This window comes from Corapipo altera, unplaced genomic scaffold (genome assembly GCF_003945725.1).
Source record: "Corapipo altera isolate COAL_440 unplaced genomic scaffold, ASM394572v1 0, whole genome shotgun sequence".
In the NCBI taxonomy this organism is placed as follows: domain Eukaryota; kingdom Metazoa; phylum Chordata; class Aves; order Passeriformes; family Pipridae; genus Corapipo; species Corapipo altera.
Window position 1 is genome coordinate 76920912 of NW_020884872.1, and position 23233 is coordinate 76944144.

The 23233-nt window shown below is 39.6% G+C and overlaps 1 protein-coding gene across 5 annotated transcripts in view; it reads left to right on the forward strand.

Moving 5' to 3' along the window:
* The window catches only part of PDGFD (platelet derived growth factor D), a 146442-nt gene that overhangs the window by 52107 nt on the left and 71102 nt on the right, over nt 1-23233 (forward strand). The window contains exon 1 of one of the 5 annotated variants that reach the window (XM_027635895.1): nt 10767-10791. The exons of the other annotated variants lie outside the window; for them this stretch is intronic. Within the exon in view, the coding sequence (XP_027491696.1) occupies nt 10782-10791 (10 nt within the window). The 5' untranslated portion in view covers nt 10767-10781. Of the gene's footprint in view, nt 1-10766; nt 10792-23233 lie in introns of those variants that run through there. 5 annotated transcript variants of the gene reach the window in all.

Sequence of the window (23233 nt, forward strand, 5' to 3'; positions counted from 1 at the left end):
TCCTCCATTCTTCTTTTCTGAACTTATAATAGTTAGGATAAATATGAAAAAATAAGAGCCCCTTATTGCAAATGCTGCTGAGATTAAAGGTCTCTTAGAAATACCTGTGGTAACTTTCAAGCCGCTGCAATATTCGGCATGCTGTGCTGAATGTTAGGATAGCTAGCCTGCTATTGGTACTGAGATAGCTAATTTAAAGATAGCTCAGATATGTTTCCTTGAGCTCCAGTGACCGGAGTGTTTACTGTGAATAAGTACTCTGATTATACAGTGAATAAGTATTCTTTATATTATATGGGGTACACCCAACAAGATGATGGAAAGTGGAAAGGGAAGACTGCTTTTCTTCATCTACAGGTATCCAATTTGACTTTAGGAAATAAAAAAGGTGAAGAAAATTATATGAGGAAGGGGTAGGACACCATCATAATAAGGATCCCTGTGTCCATTTCTTCTTGTGATAGGGCAGCATTAAGATTCAAAGCATCACAGCAGCACACGCAGCATCAGTGCCTTCCAGGCACAAGGGGATACAATTCAACATCATGTACGTTTGTCAACAGATCATGCCATTGGGAAGGGGGAGTCCACACTAAAGATTTCAGCATTTCTGCACTGACTCCAAGTTCTAGAATAGCTCATTGCTTCAAAATTATTTCCTTTACATTTGATCCAGTGAACTTTCCTCCACTTCTGCCATCCCACATCTGTTTTGTTACACAGCTGTAACTGTTTTAGAGTCATCATAATAGAAAAGAAATCTTTTTTCTTTCAAAGCAATCTGTAGTTTGGCAGGGAATAAAATGACCACTTCAGCCCTGGTGACAGAAAAATCTGCCTTTAATTGGCAGAAATAACTTTCTCCAGACTCTTGTTTAGGCATATGTGAGTATGTATGCCTCTATGTACCCCGGGGTTTAATATGTACCATAGAAATACAGTTTAATGTTTTATACTTTGTAGTTTTCTTTGCCATGTCTCTCTGTGAATTCTTCTCTCTATTATGCTGTAATACTCCATTCAATTTCATGCATTTCTGTGCTGCAATGCTATATTGCAGTTTCTCTTTCAATTCTTTACTTTTTTGCAATAAAGTTACTTTTCCTTATAAATAGTTTGAGGTTTTCTGCTAGTATTTTTTCCAGGACCTTAGTTTCCTATTATGAAAGGAAACTTTAATAAAGGGTGCTTTTAGAAGCCAAGAAAATCCAGAGGCTCAGATCTGACCTGCAACAATGTCAGGTCTACTGAAAAACTTTAGAGAGCCAAATGTTACTTGATGAACCAAACACAGTCAGCACAGCCTCTGAATGCCCTCTTCCTACTCTCAAACCAATGCGGGAAACAGAAGCAAAACACATTGCACAATTTTTGTTATGCATCCTGAAATATTTTTCAAATCTCTAGTGCCTTCTGAAGCTGCAGACTCAGCCTTTGGTAAGAGAGAATGTGAAGTTGCCTCTGGGCAGTGGGACGGCAGTTTTCTGCAGCAGTTTTCTTCAGCCATTCTGCTTCTCTCTGTTTTCCACAAGTTCACATCAAGCCACTCAGCATGGAATTTACAAGCCATAAAACTGCATTATTCAGTCATGAAGTAACAGCCTCATCACATGACTTCAGCAAGGGCTCTTAAAAGGCAGCATCAGATTTATAAACAGAGGAATTGCCAGCTATGTATAACATATGGTTTGCAGTGACACACTTGTGGGTTTCTGTCACCTGATAAGGTAAAATTCTGGTTAGGTATATCGTTGGTAGTCTTCTTCGTAAATTATTAAATGAGTTAAAAACAAAGCCAAGCGCTTCACATGGAGCATTATTTTTGGGGAGATAGTATTGTTCCCCTCGGATGTGATTTTCTACATTGCAAATGAACTTTCAGGTTCTCCATTGTGTTTTGCAAAAGCAGACATGAGGCAGAAAGAGGCTGTTCTTCCATGTCACAGTTTGGTCACTGTCCCGTGAGTAGTTTAGCAATTTTCTGCTCTTCTAATACTCCTTCAGCAGGACACTCAAGTAGTATGTTCACTCAGTGGGTTTAGAGGGCTAGGGACTTGGCTGCCTGCCTTTGGGAGGTCCAGAGGCACATTGCTTTGCTGTTTGGGCACTTGTTACCTCTATTTTTGAAAGACAGAGGCAACATTTTCCTTTTTCTCTTTTTTTTGGAAACCTGCTAGATATACATAATCTTTCAAAACTAATTGCCAATGTCTCAGAAAGTTTGTTTGTTTCCCTCTCACTTGAGGCTGCATTTCCTAGCATCTGTTAGTGACCTGCAATATATTAATGAAGACATCCAGACAGTTTGTGCCTCACAGGAGAATGAAAAGGGGTAAAAGACACTGAGATCCCCTATATCACCCAAACATGTATGTACCTGGAGAGTAATTACACTGATTATTTTGAACATTTGAGGAACTGTTCTGAGGCACAAAATCTGTTAGTGCAGTCTGGATCCCATTATTATGGATGAACGGGAATGGGGATATTGAGAGGTCTTTCACATGACTTCAGAATAGCTGTTGTCAATTAACCATGTCAGGACGCTCTAATATTGCAAAAGATTGTAAAAGGTATTTAGAGATTATTAAAAGATTAGCCATTTAAAGATCATTTAGAAGGTACTGAAAGCCACTTGCATGACCATGGAGATCTTACTAGGTCCATGAATGCCTGTGTGGACACTTCTCTTTTACAAATTAGCTCTGTACTATTTTGGTAGTCATGACATTAGGACATTCATAATTTAAAACTTTGAGATTTTATGATAATATCAGTATAATTCCTATCATTTTGTCTGATTGCATGACATTTCATAGCTCATGGAAGAGTGGGATGTTGTCTCATTTTTGGCACAAGTGGTGTTTTGGTGACATGAGTCAGCAACAATTTAAGCAGAGACCATATCTGATTCTGCTTGCTGTGATTGCCTATCTGTTTCTTCTCTACTATTTGCAATTATTTATCTCCAAATTGAGGAAATATAAAGATGGCTATTCTGGTTTTGTAATGATTGTGTTCAAAGTCTGATTCCACACCATTCTGAAAATCATAGAATTCTGAGTATAACATTATACAATGCAAGATTACAAACAAAAATATTTCCAAGAATAACACTCAATGCATAATTAACTTAGCAAAGTTAATAGTTCCTAACATTAATGTTTGCCTGAAGTCAGAGTGACATGACTCTGGCTTGAGGGAGGGACACTGTGTTTTGTTGTAAGCCTGGTGTGTCACTGACATGTTGATGCTGCCGGCGCCTTTGTGTACTGCAGATTATTTAATTCTGAGGTTACACAGACTATTTCAGTGTGGGAGTGGTGCTGAATTATGTTTCAAAATAAAAAAAAAGATGTGGAACACAAAAGGGGGAGTGGAAGCAGCTCTTCAGCAGGAGGCTTCAGAGGCAGGAGCTGTGAGACACAGACAGGGCAGTGGTCTGTACTTGGGGGCATTGTGGACATTGCCCACAGTCCCTTGGAAGTGTTCAGAGTATTTGATTTGTTCACCTTTTGATGGATGCTTGTGAGAAAATGGCACAAGTCTCATCTTCTAATTTCTTTTAACCTTCACTCCAGGAATGTCTTTTGAATAGCAATCTCACAAAGATGCTTGAGCACATAAAAAATTATGGTTTTAAAAGAAAAAAGAAGAACAACTGTATGAAAACTTAAGGTGGAGACATGAACAAAAAATACCATCTTAAGTCAACAACATTTCTTACCAATGCAGCATAAAAATGTGATATTTGAATTAGCTGAAACATTACTTTGATGCTTATGAGTATCCTTTAAGTGATGCAATAGTCCTGGAAACAGGGGAAGATGTTACTGAAATTCTGAAGAGAAATGGCGAGCTGTACACATTGAATTGCACATTGTATCTTAACAATTTTTATGTAAGAAAGGATGACAAAGTCTTTTGCAGCCCTATCAGTGATTCCCAATTACTCTACTGGCCTGTGTGGACTTTGTGATTATTAGTTATTGATTAGGATTAATTAGAATTATACAATTCCATAAATATCATAGCACTCTAGTGAAGGGTAGAATAAATACCTAAGGAGGTCATTGGTGCAAATCACAGATTCATAGAATCATTGAGGTTGAAAAAGACCTTGCCAACTAGGCCATAGCACTAAGTGCCATGTCCAGTTCTTTCTTGAACACCTCCAGGGATGGTGACTTGACCATTTCCCTAGGAAGCCCATTCCAATGCTTGGAAACTCTTTCAGTGAAGAAATTCTTCCTAATTTCCAACCTAAACCTCTCTTGGTGCAGCTTAACTCCATTTCCTTTTACCCTGTCACTAGTTGTCTGGGGGAGGGGTTGACCCTCACCTTTTTACAACTTCCTTGGGTTTGTGCCAAGTACACAATGTGCTTTTGCACACGTGGGAGCTAAAGCTTGTTAGCTTTTGTACAAACTAGCTTGTTGCTTTTGTGCAATATGGGCATGGGCCCTGCTGAGCTCAAGTACAATTAACAGTAATGATACATGCTGTTAAAACCTGCCATTTATTAAGCACAGACTGACTTTCATATTTGCTGTTAGCAGACTGCTGTGGGCTTGGGTGTGCCCTCTCCCGTGGGATGTGTGTCGTCCTCCTGAGCCACACCGGTGCTGGTGGGAAAGTAGGGGAGGCCGCAGGCACTACCAGCAGACCCCTTCAACTCTCTTTCTTTCCAAGACAATTGTCAGAATCCTGGGAACAGGGAGCTCAGGTCTCTCTTCCCCCAGTCCAAAATTCCAGGTAGATGTGGAACACATACCTCACTGAATTTGAGAATTTGTCTGTCATTAATTTTTTGGAATTGTTTACTGCATTTATCTAAAAGATGGTACACATTTTGTATTGATTTTATTGTGGCTTTCCTGTTATATAAGACAAATCCTACTTATTTCTTTCTTCAAAAATTTCTCAGAAGAGAGTTTTATGCTGGCACATCAGAAAATGACACCAGTTGTACTTCAGAACAACACTTCAAAGATTTTATTGATTTTTAGGTTTTTTCAGAGGAATGTTTCATCAAGGGCTTTCAGCGAAGTTCTTTCTTCAACACTGCTTGTGATATATAGTGCTCTGAAAAGACAAAATATTGTCTTCTTAAATGATTGACCTTCAGGGGCAAAAGCATCAGTGACTGAAGAGTTTCAAAAAGGTATATTAGTAATGCAGGTTTTTCTACTTATAACATTTAGAACTATATTCTTGCAGGAGCGAAATATGAAGGCATCTTTCAGTTAAAATTGTATTCTCTGGGAGTACCTGTGTTCACCTCCTTGTTTCTATGTGGATGTGTGCTCATTTTATTCAGTTTTAATCTGAGAAATCTGAATATCATAATATGATCAGCATTTCACGTTGTGTCTTATTTTTTAAAGTTTATACATGATTGCTTTCATGAGTTGTGTGCGTTTATGGGTAGAGAAGAGGGTGAGAGGGAATAAGGAAAGTTGAGGGGAAAAATAAGTGTACTATGAGATATGAGATTAAAGTTTTATTGTGAATCTTTCAGGGTCTGTCTGTATTACTGGAGATGAGCCATGACATGGTTACACACTTTTCCAGGAGGAGTGCTGATAAACCCTTGTGTCACACCAAAGCAGATGGGGTCTATGGTAGAGATGAATCAGGGAAGCTCCTTGACAAATATTTATAGTGCTGTTAAAAAATATCTGGAGGATTACTGCTCATATCCATCTGCCCTTAAAGCTGGACTTGATTAACTACCCTGGCCTTGAGCTTATCTTTTTAATTCTGTGCTTGGAGAGAGAGCTCAGGTGCTGACCACCATGCCCCCAGGGACAGTCACCACTCAGCACATTCCAGGGCTGGCTGGCACACCACCCACCCTGCAGGGGCATGTTTTGGAAGGAAGGATCAGGTCAGCTCAGGTCCACTCACAGTCCCATTAAGCACCCTTAAGAATAACATCTCTTATGAAGATGAAGACTTCATTCACTCCCTCTTTTTTTCTTTTTATTCCCCCAAGATTAATGGCTGTGGTACACTTTGACAGCTTCGGATGAGTTTTTCCAAGATGAATATCTGCCCTAAACCATATTATTTTAATTATTTTCTCTGGGAAAATGATGACCAGAAAATTTCAGGAAGTTCTGAGAATAAAATTGGAGAAGAAAATGTTTGTTTTCTGATCTTGATAAATGTGATGACTTTTTTTTGAGTATCTGTAACTTCTCTGTATTTTGATGGAAACTTGAAATCTGTCAGGTGGTTGGTGGTGTGGATGAGGGGCTGAATTTCTGAAAAAAAAAGCAGATTTGGTTGTGCCCCTCTTACACACACAACGGAAAAGCTGTGTGTTTGTCTGTGTTTAGTGAATATTCCACGGAGTCTTTGTGACTGCAGCCACATGGAGCATCTCCTGGTCAAGGCTGAAGAAGGCTTTCCCCACAATCAATCCAGGGTTTCCATGGGAAACACAAGGCTGCATGTGCTTTCTATGACATCCCAGCTGACTGAGTAGTGAAGAATATTGATGTTTTGTGTAGGGGAAGCATGGTATTTCCCAGTGCCCATGAGGAGGAAGTGACTGCTCAGGAGGCAGTGCTACACTCTACTCCTCCCTCTCCAAGTGGTGGGTGATTTGAAGCCCCATGTGAGGTGTGTTGCCTCCAGCACAAGAACTGAAGCACACACCCGTGTATCATTGGCTGCTACAGCATTTGAGGTCTCTGGTTCACTCCTTACAGATTCCTGACTCCCAAATCATAGTACTCAGAATACCCAAAACTGGCAGCATGAAGTTGGAAATCACACTCTTGCCATTAAACTCAGACAGCAGAGGTCACTGATGGTGGGGGTCCTTTTTTTGTGTGTGCCTCATTTAGGTCTGTTTCTAACCGGTGTAAGCACTCGGGGGCTTTATCTACAGCTGGTTATTGCAGGGCAAGGTAACTCTGATACACATCCCAGGAGAGATTTTAGATGAACTAGGCACTTTGTCACATGAAATTGGAATATATGCCGATGTTTTTTTTTTCTTATATAAACAGTGATCACATAGCATTGGGGCTGGCCATCATATTTATCTTTATTAAAAATGAGACAAAGAGCCAAGGTTTGTGATGCCACAGCAGCACCAAATGGTGGCAGAGAAAAAAAAATAAATCAACCCCTACTGGTTTTAACCTTTTTGTTCTTCTTAAGGTGTGCTAGTTTGAGGAGGGTTTGGGTAAGGAACAAGGGTTTGGGTAAGGAACCTGCAGTATCGAAGGTTGTGCTAATAAGTGAGAATGCATAATCAAACTTTCTGTTTTTTGGAAAGGAGGCATAAGCAACACACTTCTACAAAGTCAGGTAAAGTTGTCAGTGTTGTCAAGTGCCTGTAACAGATTATGTTAAATGTTTATTGCAGGCACAAATGCTATGTCTCTCGTTTTGAGTTAACCAAGAGGAGGAAAAAAAGTTGAAATGTGGTCTTGTCCAAAACAAAAGGAACGGTGAATCTTTTTAAAATTTCTGTCATCCCCAGTTAGGCGTGATCAAAGCACTGCTGAGGTGGTTTACGTCTCTACCTCTTACTAAAACTTAATACAAACCATTCACTTCAATTCTTGTGTGAGAAGCCCCTGTTACTCCGGTGAGGGCAGCACATTGACAACAGGGCAGACAGACTAGGAAGCTGATTAATTTTTCCTCATATCTGACTTGCTGTCATTATAGAATTGATATTAAATTCTGGTAGCTGATTAAACCTTGTGGCAGCGGTCTCTCAGGTCCGGGGCCCTCTCAGTCATATCAGATGCAGTGGTGGTCTTGGTCAAGGAAGTGAGCTGTAATGAGGGAGACTAAGGCAAAGAAAATTGTTTGTCATTGCCTAGGTGTGAGCAGGTCCTCAGTGGAGGGGCATAGGTGGTCCCCAGAGTCCCCAGAGAGGAGCTGGAGAAAGCAACAGCCCCACGCACTTGCTTCCAGCCTCCTACTTCAAGGTGAGAATTGCCGTATCAAATGATGGGCATACCAAAGTGAGACAACTCAGCTGCTCCTGCCAGCAGATAAACATCTTAATTGATTCTGAATTCACTGAATATAAATGGAGCCTGTGTGACAGGTTTAGTGATGTGCCTTATTTTGAGGCAGCAAAGATATGACCCTCATCAGCATGTTCACATCCCAATCCTGAATTTGCTTCGGTCACACTCCCCAAAGAAAAACTAGTCTTATCCTCTGCCATCAATGTAGTTGGACATCTTCTTTGTCCTTATGCTGTGAGAATGAAAAAAGAAGAGGAGGTTACTCTGAAAAGATGGAATCCAACACAAACAGTATCAGGTTAAATTTACAAACTGTTGGGAGCAGCCCTGCAGAGAAGGACTTTGGGGTACTGGTGGATGAAAAACTGACCATGACCTGGCAGGATGAACTCACAACTCAGAAAGTTAGTCATATCCTGGGCTGCCTCAAAAGAAGTGTGGCCAGCAGGTCGAGGGAGGTGGTTCTCCCCCTCTGCTCTGCTCTGGTAAGACTCCACCTAGAGTACTGCATCCAGATTTGAGGCTCTGAGCCCAAAAAAGAAAAACAAAAACATGAGTCTGTCATAGCAAGTCCAGAGAAAGGCCCTGGAAATTATCAGAGAGTGGAACACCTCTCCTGTGAAGACAGGCTGAGAGAGTTGGAATTTTGCAGCCTGGAGAACAGAAGGTTCAGGGGAGACCTTACTGTAGCCTTTCAACACATAAAGGGGGCTTATAAGAAAGATGGAGAGAAACTTTTTGCCAGGGCCTATAGGGACCATTCAAGAGACAATGGTTTTAGACTGAAAAGAGCATAGGTTTATATTGTATATAAGGAAGAAATTCCTAAAATGGGGGTGGTAAGGTACTGGAACAGATTGCTGAGAGAATTTGTTGATATCCCACTACTGGCAGTGTTCTTCTTGTTTAATATTGCAGAATATTCATATTTTCAGTCCTCAGAAATGTGACACTTCTACAAGGCTTGTGACTGCTGCTTCAGTAAGGAGCTTGGTACTCTGTCAGCTTGGCACACTGTTGACTCTGCAACTTACTCTTGAATGAGGGAAAGTAGGTAAACAAGTGGCCTTATAAAATAAATGTTTGTCATATGTTTGGTTTTAAGGACTTACATGAGTAATAAAATTTAAACTAATTTTTATTTGAGTTCTACCTTTGGAACAAAGCAAGCTTTCCTTAAAGGTCATATTTGTTCCTGAAATCAGAAAACCAAGGCCCCTTCTTTGGGCACAGCTCTTCTACAGGGCACGAGCTATAATTACAGTATAACCCATTACTTAATTTTAGACAATCAAATGCACACAACTTTATCTCCACTAGGACAAATAATCCTGAGAAGGGAGAGAGTGAATTTTGCATATATTATTCATACCTGTTAGAAAACAAATAGAATACAGTGACACTTGTCTTCTTCCAGGCTTTTAGGTCCATATGCAGCTTCAGAGGCATGAGTAGTTTCACCAAGTGCTGTTGAGGGACTTCAGATCCCTTTGGCAAAATACAGGAACTCCCTTCACCTTAACCTCTATGAATAGCTGCCTCTCAAGGTCAAAAATGCTGCTTAGTGAATATGAACTTATGAAAACATCGGTTTAAAAAAGTATATTTTCTATGTTATATTTCTGACTAATTTTGATCCGGATGTCTTCAGAATATTAAGAAGCAGCTGCTGGGTCTCATAGAAGTTTTCTCTGACACACATTATAATGCCAAGGTGTTGCTGCAAATGAAAAATCCTGGAATTTTTTTAGAGGGTCACAGAAAACTATCTCTCCTATAACTGAACTGTATATATCTGTCCTCTAAATTGGCATTTTTTCCTTTATTTATGTTAAATGGACAGTTTGGAGAAAAAAAAAACACTCACAAAAAAGACTTCAAACAAAACCTCCCCTCACACTAATAAACATGTTTATTGCACATTTGCTGCTACTACTGCTGTTTTAAGTAACTGTCCAGATTGCACAAAACTTTGCAGTGTTACCACCAAAACTGTTAGACTGTTTATTCTAACCCTCCTTTCTTTATCTTATATTCTAATTGCCTTGTTTTGTTAAGTTGAACATTCCATTTTTCTAAATGTAGGTTCCATATGAAGGATACATTAAAACTACCTAAGACAGAAAGATTAGACAATATTTTGTTAGCAACTGCTCCTTCTGTACGCATCGACCTTTTCCATCAACTGAATGAGCATTGACAGATGTGCTCCTTTCAATGCTTAGGATTCAAAGTGGAATAAATTGATATAATTGCTGATCTGTTTTTCTACTTTTTTGGTATGTGTGTGCTTTCAAAGCAGAGTATAGGAGAAGTGGTTGGTATCCATAATGAATGATGATAAGTAATGATTCTCATACCTGTCAAACACATAAATATGCTGTCACACTGGATGAAACTGAAGAAAAGATGTCAACTGCTTTGTTATATAAAAATTTTTGGGAAAAGACAGGGTTAGAAATTAATGCAGCTGAGAACTCCTTTCTCTACATTCCTTTTCCATTCATTATTTTACTGATTTGAAAGATACTTTAAATACCATGTACATCCCCTGAGATCTGGTTACTTCCTTCTCAGAGTGCAGCATTGACACAGCGTTTGGAGAATTAAATTCATGCCTGAATTTAGTGGAGAAATAATTCCATTACTTTTTTGTTGTCATTTTAATTAGTTTTGCTCCTTATCCCTGGAGTTATCCAGAAGAAATCAGATTCATGAACATACGCTTCATACTGCTGCTGGAATCAAGCTGGCAGATACCTCTGTGTTAAGTTATTAATGTTTCCCAGTAAGTAGTCAAAGTGCCATATCTCTTTCCCATGTGCAGGTATTGGTTACCCCAAATATATGTGTATACATACACATATATATACATATACACATTTTGTCAGTTATCTCCTGATCTCTAATAGTGGCGGTCTGAAAAAAAAAGCTAGACACGATCCCAGTATGGGGGAACTGGAATAATTTATTGAACACGAGAACATGATTTTAAAGGTATCTGAGGCTGGACATGTTAATGAAGGGGACGAGTTATGTTAATTATGGAATTACACAAGTTTTTACTGCAATTTCTAAATAGTTAATTTTTCTTCTAGTAGGATTACATGGGGGATAGAGGGATTACAGGGGTTTAGACATGGTTTGATACAATCATCTCAAAAGTCTTTTCTGATTTCTGCTGGAGCCAGGCTTGATCCAAGAGGTAGAACTTTAACAGGTCTTGTGAGAAGGGTCCAGCTCCTTCAGATCACGAGGTTTTTGTCAGCCCTTGTTTTCCTTTGCTGAAAGCTGGGTTTGGGCTCCCACATCTAATCTTCACACTAAAGGTTTAGGAAAGTCAATTTTGACATCATCTAGTTCCCATAGATCTCTCTGATCCCTCTTATGAAGACACTCAGTCTGAAATTGAGAGTGGGAATTACCTGGGAAAATGCTCACCATGAGCTCTTGAAGGTCAGGTGCTTGCTGATCATGTTAGGTTATTCTATCGATTCTACCAGTGTTTTACTGCATGGCCTTGAAGAGATCAGTGAAACATTGCAGCCATAACATCTCTAAGACCTCTTTGCTGGAGTGATCTTTGGGATGTTGTCAAATGCTATGAGGTAAGACTCGTAAGAAGAAAGGCAGAGATAACAGAATATCTCAGCATAATTCAGTTCAGAAGTTGAGCAAAAAAAAGAGAGTAGGTAACCAATCTTCATTTGTTCTGCTGTTTGCAGACCCATTGTTTCTAACCTAGTATATTTTGGCTATGGAATAGAGCCTATATGTTTATGATGCTCTCTTTCGGTTTTATCATCTGTGAGCTTTTTGTCTGACAATAATGTATTTGTTGATTATTGGATATATATCAATATTTATCCTTTGTCCCCATTTTTCTATTTCCTTTTTTTAATGACATTGTGATTATGACCTGTAGATCATAGATTTAGATAATGATTTGGTATTTATTTATTAGGTAGCTAACTGCTGCCTGTTGTCACAAAACTACCCTGAAAACACCTCTTCAGTGAGGTTTGAGAATGGGGGATCCCAAATTTTACTCCTTTTCCTCATGCTATATTATTCCATCTTCAGCGATGGACTTTCTGAATGAGGGTAGTCTTGTGTTTCCCAAGACCTGTCTGGGTATTATTAGTAGTGTGTATTAGCACCTTTAAGAACAACTATGAGACATGAACAGTAAGTCTCATTTTCTTGTCTTCCCTTATCCAGTTTCCTTTTCATAGTAGTTTTCATCAGTTTTTGCATCAGTGATGCATATAAAACGCAGTTAAAGAACTTAATAGTGCTCTGAGTTTTTGTTCCTACTTGATTATTCTCTGCAGAAATTCTTTCTTTTAGGGAAATTATTTATCTTAGTGCTCCATAAATTTTGTTGATTGTCACAACAAATTTTTTTAATCCCAATTGTTACCTTTTATTTCTGGAAATTTGGTATTATGCAAAGATTTTGCTGAAGCAAACGGTGCGGGAAAGAGTGCAATCAGGTTTGGATCTAGGGGTCCCTAGTCAGTTTAAGTCTCTTTCTCTAACATAATTGTAGTATACAGATGTGGAAAATGTCATCAAAAATGTTGCAGAAAAAAACTCTGAGTAATTTAAATGCAGTTGCAGAATATAAATACATGTAAGACAACGGTATGCATAAGATTTTCACATATTGGTGGTGGAGTTAAGAAGAACAAAATAGCATTGATTATGGCTTCTCTCTAGCAGAAATGAATGAATACTGCATAAAAAAATTGTATCCTGAAGAGGAGAAAGTCCTTTCTCTTACATAGTGTATAATGCTTACACAAGATTAGTAATTTTCGGTATCAGTTCTATCCACTGTTTCCTTTGTCTTTAATTTGTTTGCTGGTATTTTATGTATTTTTTAAAGAAAATGTTGGAAGTTTTTTAAAGAAATGCAGAGATTAATATAGGTTTTTAAAAACCACTTTCTAGTGATAAGCCATTCACAAAAATGAAAAAAAAAAAGTGGTGAGATACAAGGTATTGATGATTAATGCTGGAAGATGTGTTCCTTTACAGGTTTATGAAAAGGTCTATCGAAAACACAACTTTATAAATAGTGATTAAATCTTTATTTACAAGTTCAGATGTCACTTTGGAAGACAAGCTTTAGTGTTTTTGATTCCTTTCTTTCTCCAACTACTTTTGCACTGATTTTGCCATAAATACAGACCCATTTTTCAGCCTTTTTCCTTCAAAAGAATCAAAGTAAAAAGTCGGTTACATTCATACTGTTGCCACTGCTGGAATGCAATTTTTTTCAATATTTTAAGCATGTGCTGCTACTTCTGGATGGACAGAGACTACTGATAATGTCTAAGATAATGCAGAGAAATCTTCAATCTCTCATTGTGTTGAATAATACTAGCTTTATTCTGCCTTTAAAGATTAATAGTTTTGCTGGGATATGTTAAACTCCTTTGATGTTTAAATATAAGAAGCTATAGCTCTTTCAGACAACATTAAACAGAAGTGACATTTCTTTTTAAATCTTAATGGCTGGCAAAATTCTCTCACTGGTATGTACACCAACTAAAGGGACCTTGTGCACCTTCATCTAATTCTCATACTAAAACAGTGTCCAGAGAATATGAGGTGTATATTGCTTGCATTTTAAATATGCTTTGGTCAAAGTTTTGGTTTTGCATTTCATTTTTTTTCTTGGTTTTTGATTCTATCAAAAGCCCAAGGGAATTTTTGCGTTGACTTTAGTAGCATTTGAACAGGGCACATAGGGGTCTGAAACTCACAGTTACTTTGCCAAGAAATTGTTTTCCTTGATCTGTTTGACCAAGCATTGATTTTACTCCCTCACGTACTCTGAAGGTACTTTAGAATAATGTCTACTTTTATTAACAGCTTTTAAGGCAGGGAGCAGTGTGATGTCTTTCGTAAGCATCTTTACAGCACAGCAGCATCACAGCTGCTAGAAGAGCTTTGTAATATATGTGTGTTAATTTCTGTTGTAAAGTACTTGTAATAAAGTAGGTGTGATTCTACTTAGGGACTTCTTTAAAAAATGGAGTCCAGCCCTAACATCTCATTGGCATGTAGTAAGGAAGCCTGTTGTTTAAGTCAGAAGTGTTGTAGCCCTTCTCCATTTTCCTCAAGGTGTTCACTTCCAGCAGACAAACTCTGGTCCCAGTGATCTGGAGAATGTATTTCATCTGCCCTTCCTGCACTCCCTAGTCTGGCATAAAAAATCCACTTCCAAACCTCACCAATGTGAATTGGCCACAGCAAAGAGAGGATCAATGAAAACACTTTGTGCCCAAAGGTATTTTGATTTGTTTTAATGCAGTTAGTCTAATTAAAATTTTTCCTTTTTCTCAGACCTACTGGCAAACTGTAATGGATGTGAATATGCAGTGACTTGCTTTTTATATATTCTCCTTTCAGTTATCATTGTTGCAGTGATCTGCTTTTTGTGCTCCTTTTCCAGTTTTTTTCCTATCCTGCCAGTTGTCATTATCGCAGCTTTTGCAGAAGGGTTTTGCATAAACATATGGTGCCCAGCTCAGGAAACGCCTTGAATCCTGAGGACTACAAATCGCTGCCATAGTACCTTTTAAGAGCAACAGCCGTGTTTTAAAGAGACATCACTGAAGGTATCTCCAGGCACTTGTGGCGTGCTCCTTTGCCAACCCAGGAGGAAGACTTCCAAGAAGCTATGGGCACGTCTGTCCTAGATCTTACACTGCACAGCAGAAACCAGCACCAGTTTAGGGGGTTTTTAAAATTGTATGTCTACGGTTAAGTTAGGTGCAAAAACCTTGTGTAGACCTTATTATGTTCGAAGAGGGGAGTGAATTGAGAAATGTGTTGCTTGTCATTGTGACCAATGATATACAAACAGTCTGATGGTTTTCTTTGTGTGATTATGGAATGAGGGGAGGAAGGGAGAGGTGGCTCACGCACCAGATATGATTGATCAGCATGTTAACTAGTGTAGCAAAATCTCATCTGTTTATATGGTTTACATATTTTCCAACTATGAAAAAGGGATGAGAAGAAAAGAATCACAGAAACAAAATCCAGCATGAAAAATTGAACCTCAGTCCTGTTACTGATGAAACTAGCGCAGTTTCAAGAAGATTAAGACCATGTCCTAAGAGACAGTCTACATGAACATCCACTAATACTGTCCTCCTCTAATTCTGCTTGGCAAGAACAGAGGGGGCTTTTCTGTTCAGATTTCTATTTTTTGTTTGGAATGTGCTTAAGCACCTGGCTGTCTTCTGTAATAATCAAGCAGGACCTAGAATAAAGGATATTATAATAAGACAGTCTTTCATAAGAACTAATTGCAACTTAATTGTGGTTTGAGTTTTTGAGTTTCTGTCTGTTTGGTTTCTTTTATTTATGCTGGTAATGAAGTGAGTGGCATAGTAAAACATATTGAGACCCAGACCTATCCTGATAATTGTGTTACTTCTTGTTAAAATATGAAGACGCTTAAAAATTATTTGTGCCATGAGCAGATTTTATGCAGAAACAGCGCCCCATCTGCCTTGCTTCTTTCCATAGTTTCTACGAAAGAAGTAGCTGAAATAGCTTTAATTCAGAATGAAGCAATGTTTATAGTTTCTTTAATCACTGTTTACTTTCAGTAAGAGAGCTTTTTCAAGTAATGGGAGTAAAATATATTCTTCTATCAATCAGTCTAAACATTAAGAATGCTAAGTAGAAAACTATTATAATTTAATCATAGATGTACTCATTTAGAAGAAAAAAATCACCAGAGGCATGCATGCAAAAGTGTCTTAGCTGTGTATGCAGAATCTCAAAAAAAGGACTGTGAATATATAATTCTGCATGCACAGAAAATCAAACTATCAACATTTTGACTTCTGTCACAGTATGCAGTAATCCATGGCATGTCTGATGAAAAGCAGTTTTAATCTGCCAGAAAATGACTATTGTCTCTTACAAACACAGAATCAGGAGTAATTTGTGTCCAATCAGTCTGTGTTTTGGATGTCCTGGATGTGGGATGGGGCAGAAGGTGAGAGTAAAGCCCTGAAGAAGGTGTGGTGCTCACAGGTATCCAAGAAGAGAGGTGGAAGATTTACGGTGAACTTAAGGAGGACAGTTCTACCAGACTTGTAGTACAAATGTAGTACAAATGTTTTGGATCTACCCACAATTTGGGATACAAAGAATATGACAAATGTATTGATTCTCCTTATAAAGCAATCCAGTGCTCAGTCTCTCTGAATTGTAGGTTTTATCTGAATCCCAAGGTAATTTAGATTATTTTGGTGATATTTATTCAATACATGGGCTCCTAGGACTACAGTCTGTTTACCATTAGATTTGTTAACATATGCCGTAATAGAGTCTTGATCTTAGTCTGCTGGAAGTAACTATATTAACAATGTTGCTGCTACTATGATGATACTAATAATTTATAGCTCTAATATTTCTCTTATCTTTTCCAGCAGCCAAGAAAACTCCCTTCTCTTATCTGCCACTGTTGAATTTGGAGAGTAATACTACCTTTCATGTACTTCCACTAACCCTAGATATTTATGGTAACATCAAGTGCTTTGACAGTCTTTGCCTCCTGTTCCTTTAGTTTCTGAGAGAAAATACAGTCTTCAGGCTTCCCCATAATCAGCCATGTGTTACATTTTGGTAGAAAGATGTTCTCTTCAAACTTTTTAATATCTAATGGTGCAGCTTGTGAGTTCTTGCCTTTTTTTAGGGAGAAATAAATTAACCCCTACATCCATTCTGTACATTCTCAACTAAGGAAATAAATCTCTGGTTTTTTAAATTTCTCTTTTCATTGTTTATCTTTTTTCAAGCCTGTAGTTTGCTTAACTTTTTTTCCTTTAGTATTTCTTTTAGCAAAGTGCTGTTGCCAATCTGACTTTTTGGAACCAGCTCATCATGAGCTGACTTCTGCTGCCCTTGAATTTCTTCACTAATTGTTATAGTATTCAAAGATTGATAATTCTGCATCGTGACATAACAGCAGCGTGTATTTGAAGAATGTGAAGAACTCAGCACATACCTAATTGATTCCTAGGCTTTTAATGACTAGTTGGCATTTATTTCAGGACTTGCTTCTTAAAAGCAGTCTTTTTATAGCCATATGGAAATATTTCAGATGATTCAAGAGGGGGAGGAAGAAAACCGCCAAAGTCAAATGCCATGTACAGGACTCTGCTATTGACAAGATTTTAGATGAATTTTGAAATAAGGCTCAGAAACTATGTATGTGTTTATATCAGTAACAGGGATTATATTAGTTTTTAAAAAATCACAAATGGTATAGCCTCTGAGTAATTTTATAAATGGTAACCTATGCATTTTAATTTCAAATTCTTACTTCAAAATCTGTGTTCTAGTTCTGTGAAGTAGTAGAGATTTTGTTCAAAAAGTGCGACTAGGAAAGGAAAAAAGGTAACAGGAATTATGTTGCCTGGGTGAAGGCACTGATCATTGCACTCTGGTAAAGGACTAAAAGCATTTTCCTTTGCTCTCTGGCAATGGCAGGGAGCTTTGAGATCTTGCTTGGGCTGGCTGAAGAGCTACTGATTTCTTTGCGCATTCACTGCTTACCCCCAGCCCCGGGACTGTAAATCAGAGTAGCTCCATTTGAGTCATCTGAATAATACTCATTTGCACTGGTTGATGAGTTGACATTCTCTTACCAGTACCCAGTGCATGTAAGTGAGACTTTCAAGTCTGACTTCCTGGCCCCAGCAAATTATGACACCACTAAAAGTGTGAAAAGTAGTGAACAAAATTCACAGATTTTGCTGAATTTAGCAACTACTTTTATGTACTGAAGATAATTTGGAAATGGCAAAAAATTAATAACATATTAATATTTGTTTAAAAATACATGAAAATAAAATGTTTTCCTTTGGATCAAACCACTAAATCCGTGATGATATAATTAGGAATCTTCCCCTCCCCAGCTCAGACTGTGAATAAAAAACATCCGTTATTTCTTCCAGTCTGCTTAATAGGTCAGAGAGGCACATCTTGAGTTTTTTCTTGTATCACTATTAGCTGATTTAGTTCAGTTTCTGGTGAGTTCAGTTTATCATTGTGCAGGCCACTTCCTGCTCCTTCTCAGATTCTTAGAATTTTCTCTTCCCCTTTTTACCTGCTGCTCTGGTCAGATCCTCAGCTGGTGTAAATAGCTGTGATTACTATAAGGATGCTGCTGATTTACACAAGCAGGTGGTCTGGTTCCAGGTTGTCTCTGAAAGTGGATTTGGTGAGCGAGATTTTTCTGTAAATGTCTGATCTGCATTTATCATCTTACTAGGCCTCAGACAAGTGTTTTTTTAAGGGTGTTTTCATTTTATTTCTTCAGAGAATTTTATGTTTATTCTTTCTTTATTACTTAAAGGTTACATTGAAGAAACAAATTGTCCATTTAGATGGGTTTAGTGGAGCATTTGTTTTGTTCTTGACAGAATAGTTCTCTGCATCCATTAAAAAGTAGGAACAAAAAGAAAGACATTTTATTTAGAGCTTTATGTATGAAATAACCAAGTAAATGTGTATGTGGGTAGACTTGAATTGGCAGGTGGGGGATTACCAGTCCCTTAATTAAGGTGAATAAATCAGGAAGACTCACAGCCTTTACCTTGCAGCTGTGTAACAGACAAACCCTCGGCAGGCTGGAAACTGAGGATCTGCTGGGATTTCAGGCTTTTCTGTTGCTTTTTGGGAAATGTTACCATGTCGTGCCAGTGCATGCCAGGACTGACCCTGCTGCACCTGGGCAGAGAGGGAGGGAGGGAGAGAGACAGAGGGAGAAAGAGAGAGAGAACTCCCTTTCCAAATATTTGCTACATAAATCTTGGTAGTTGTTGCTTATGTCAGTGTGGATTTGAAAAGTTCATACAGACCTGTAATTCAGAAGGGAAGCATGGATGTGGGCAGCCTGTGACATTGCACACTCCATCCCATCTGTAGCCTGTGATGTTGTTGGGGAGCAGAGTGAGAGTGGTGCCTCCGAAACACTGCTACATATTTTGTGCAATGAAAGGGCAAAGACTAGGTTGGTAAATCTGATGTGTGGGAATCAGGTGGGGTGAAATCACAGAATCATAGAAGCATAGGATTGGCCAGGTTGGAAAAGACCTCTGAGACCATCAAGTCCAGCCTTTAATCCAACATCGCTGTGGCTACTAGACCATGGAACTAGGTGCCAAATCCAGTCTCTTCTTAAAAACCTCCAGGGACGGTGAATCCACCACCTCCCTGGGCAGCCCATTCCAATATCTGATTACTCTCTCTGTAAAAAATTTTTTCTAATATTCTAAATCTACCCTGGCAGAGCTTAAGACCATACCCTCTTGTCCTACTGCTGGTTGCTTGGGAGAAGAGACCAACCTCCACCTGGCTACAACCTCCTTTCAGGGAGTTGTAGAAAGTGATGAGGTCTCCCCTGAGCCTCTTCTTCTCCAGGTTGAAGAGTCCCAGCTCCCTCAGCCTCTCCTCACGGGACTTGTGCTCGAGTCCCTTCACCAGCCTCATTGCTCTTCTCTGGACCTACTCCAGCACCTCAATATCCTCCTTGAACTGAGGTGCCCAGAACTGGACACAGTACTCCAGGTGTGGCCTCACCAGCGCAGAGTACAGGGGAAGAATCACTTCCCTGCTCCTGCTGGTCACACTGTTCCTGATCCAGACCAGGATGGCATTGGCCTTCTTGGCCACCTGGGCACACTGCTGGCTCATGTTCAGCTTCCTGTCAATCCAAACTCCCAGGTCCCTTTCTGCCTGGCTGCTCTCCAGCCACTCTGTCCCCAGCCTGTAGTGCTGCATGGGGTCGTTGTGGCCAAAGGGCAGGACCCGGCACTTGGCCTTGTTGAACCGCATCCCGTTGGAATCAGCCCAACTCTCCAGTCTGTCCGGGTCCCTCTGCAGAGCCCTCCTGCCTTCCAGCAGATCAACACGCCCCCCTCAATTTAGTGTCACCTGCAAATTTGCTAATGGTGGACTCAATCCCCTTATCCAGATCATCAGTAAAGATATTAAACAGAACTGGGCCCAACAATGATCCCTGGGGGACACCACCAGTGACCGGCCACCAACTGGATGCAGCACCGTTCACCACCACTCTCTGGGCCCGGCCCTCCAACCAGTTCCTAACCCAGCACAGGGTGCCCCTGTCCAATCCATGGGCTGCCAGCTTTTTCAGGAGTATGCTGTGGGAGATGGTGTCAAAGGCTTTGCTGAAGTCCAGGTAGACACATCCACAGCCTTCCCCTCATCCATCAGGTGGGTCACCTGATTATAGAAGGAGATCAGGTTGGTCAGACAGGACCTGCCCTTCCTAAACCCATGCTGGCTGGGTCTGATCCCTTGTCCATCCTGTAGGTGAAGTGTAATTGCACTTAGGATGATCTGGTCCATAACCTTGCCAGGCACTGAGGTCAGGCTGACAGGCCTGTAATTTTCTGGCTTCTCCTTCCAGCCCTTTTTGTGGATCGGTGTGACATTTGCCAACTTCCAATCATCTGGGACCTCCCCAGTGAGCCAGGAATGCTGGTAAATGAGAGCTGCTTGGCGAGCTCTTCTGCCAGCTCCCTCATCACCCTAGGATGGATCCCATCTGGTCCCATAGACTTGTGAGGATCCAAGTGGCTCAGCAGGTTGCTAACTGTTCTCTCCTGGATTACAGGGGGAGTTATTCAGCTTCCTGTCTCTGTCTACCAGCTCCGGAAGCCAAGTGTCCTCAGGACAACCTGTCTTACTGTTGAAAACTGAGGTGAAGAAGGTGTTAAGTACCTCAACCTTTTCCTCATCTTTAGTGACTATGTTCCTCTACATGTCCAACAAAGAATGGAGGTTTTTCTTGCCCCTCCTTTTGCTATTGATGTATTTGTAGAAGCACTTCTTGTTATCCCTAACAGAAGCGGCTAGATTGAGTTCAAAGTGTGCCTTTGTCTCTGATTTTCTTTCTACATGACCTAACTATATTCCTAAACTCTTCATGAGTAGCCAGCCCTTTTTTCCTTAGTCAGTAACCTTTCTTTTTTTCCCTAATTTCCTTTAAAATCTCCCTGTTCAGCCAGGCTGGCCGTCTTCCCCACTGGCTCCCCTTTCGGTGCACACTGTCTCAGTCTGATTCCACCAGAGCTCCTGAAGCTTCTCTGAGCTGGTATCTGATCCCCTCCCCTACAGCTGTAGCTGAGTCTAAAATCTCATTGATCCTTGCAGCTGCCCAGCTACAGCTGTGAGAGCTGTGAGCAGGGAGAAAAAATGGCTGATCATGGAACTCATAAGGCTTATGATGTGGGAACTTTGTTTTAATAACAAATCAGAAGTCAAGGTCTGAGAAAAATGGAGCTGTTTTGAGATAGGGAGCACCTTGAGAATGCAAAAAATTAACCACTTTAAATCAAGTAAATCAATACAGCGTGATAGGACAGTAGTGCCACTTACAGTACTTACACCGCTCACAACTATTTCAGTAACACACAGTGCAGCTGTCATTTACCAAAGTTGTCAGTTATTTAATTGTAGTTTGTACCACATGATATTTAAGGGCATAGTTGTGGTATTTTCTTATTTACACTCTAAGCTATAGAAAGACCCAGAGTATTTTACCCTAGGGAACTCAAAAATGATTGTTGTCATTCTATCTTACAGAGTAATCTAGAGTGTCTGCTGTAAAGTAGGACTTCTGAATTCTCTAAATTAAGAAAGGTTTAAAATTGCATTCTTTGGTGGACTATTCTTTCATGACTGTCATGGAAAAGACTGAGAAATAACTGAAACATGTTGGAAGTGCAAACAACAACAATTTTTTTTTTATTTCTTCCCAATAAATATAAATCAGAAAAAAATAATTTTGATATCAAATTTGTCGTTAATCCAGTTTTTATATCTGTTCTGCCAAGCTGAGTTATTTGCTTTTCTTTCTTGTGTCAAAAACATGAACTGTAACATTTTCCCCTCTTTGGACAGGAGTTTAACCTGGCAAGAGTGAAGCATCTCTTATTTTCTGAGCTTTAGATGAGATAAAGGAACATTTATTATTCCTCTTTTTTTTCTTTTTTTTTCCTAGACACTGACAAAAGCATAGTTTTAGTCGAGACTATGGTGAACTTATTTTTCTTTTCTCAGTACCATACATGGTAATATCTGACTCATGGTTGCTGAATATAGTAAAAAAAACCCTGACAATTTATATACCATTGTTGTTACAAGTACAGTTGTACTGATGCTAAAGTTTTTGTCTTAATGGGCTGTAATCCTAAATGCCGTAAAAATATGCAAAGCTAACTGAGTAAAAGTCACTTGTTTGGGTAGTGCAAAGACTGCCAAGGTAGCCTTCTGCATTTTAGGCATTACTGTGGAAAATAGTTTTCCCAAGAAATGGTGCAGTATGTCCCTGTCTCCCTTTGATAGCACTGATACAGGGTGTTCACCAAATGAATTTGATATGAAAGTACTGTGTTTACTGGACTTTCTCACTCTTTTTATGTCAGTCACATAAGCCTCTTATTGGTCTCGTCTTTGGCCAGACAGCTGCTCAGAGCTGTGTTAAATACTCAGCACACAGCTGTGCCCTTCAACTGGACAGGACCTCAGCATGTGACGTTTGCCTGACTGTGCAACATCAGTACCAGCACAGAACTGGGGTGAGACACGAGTGAAATAGTCCACTTTGACTTCCCCACCCAAAACAGAGGGAGGGTGAAACTTCTCAACCACAGATGGCAAGCCTTGGTGATCAAGCATTGATCTTCATCAGTTGGGTTCTGCACACTCCCAGAGTCTTACTCTGGTCATACCTGAGCCAAGCATCAAAGTCCCACCTGGTGTCAGCCACATGCACATCACCACTGTGCACTTCTCTCCTTATTTGATATGCAATCTAGGTCAGGAAGAGTAAAGCACAGCCTGAGGTTGCTCCCTTGAATCCTCTACCATAACATCTGCAAGCATTTCTCCACAACATTAAGCTTTCATCAACATGGGGGCAACTGGGTTTGGTTGGCTTACCATTTTTCTCTGGAAGCTTTAAGGTGAGGAGCTGCTTTACATGATATTACACATTATGTTGCACCTTTGGTGTTGGGTACTACAATGAGGAAACTGAGAGAATTAGGTTTGCTACTAGATGGCTCAACTCAAGCAGTATCACTAAATGACTGTTATTTCCACAGTCAGAACTAAAAGTGACATGACTGTCTTTACTTGCAATCCTTATCCTCCCTGCA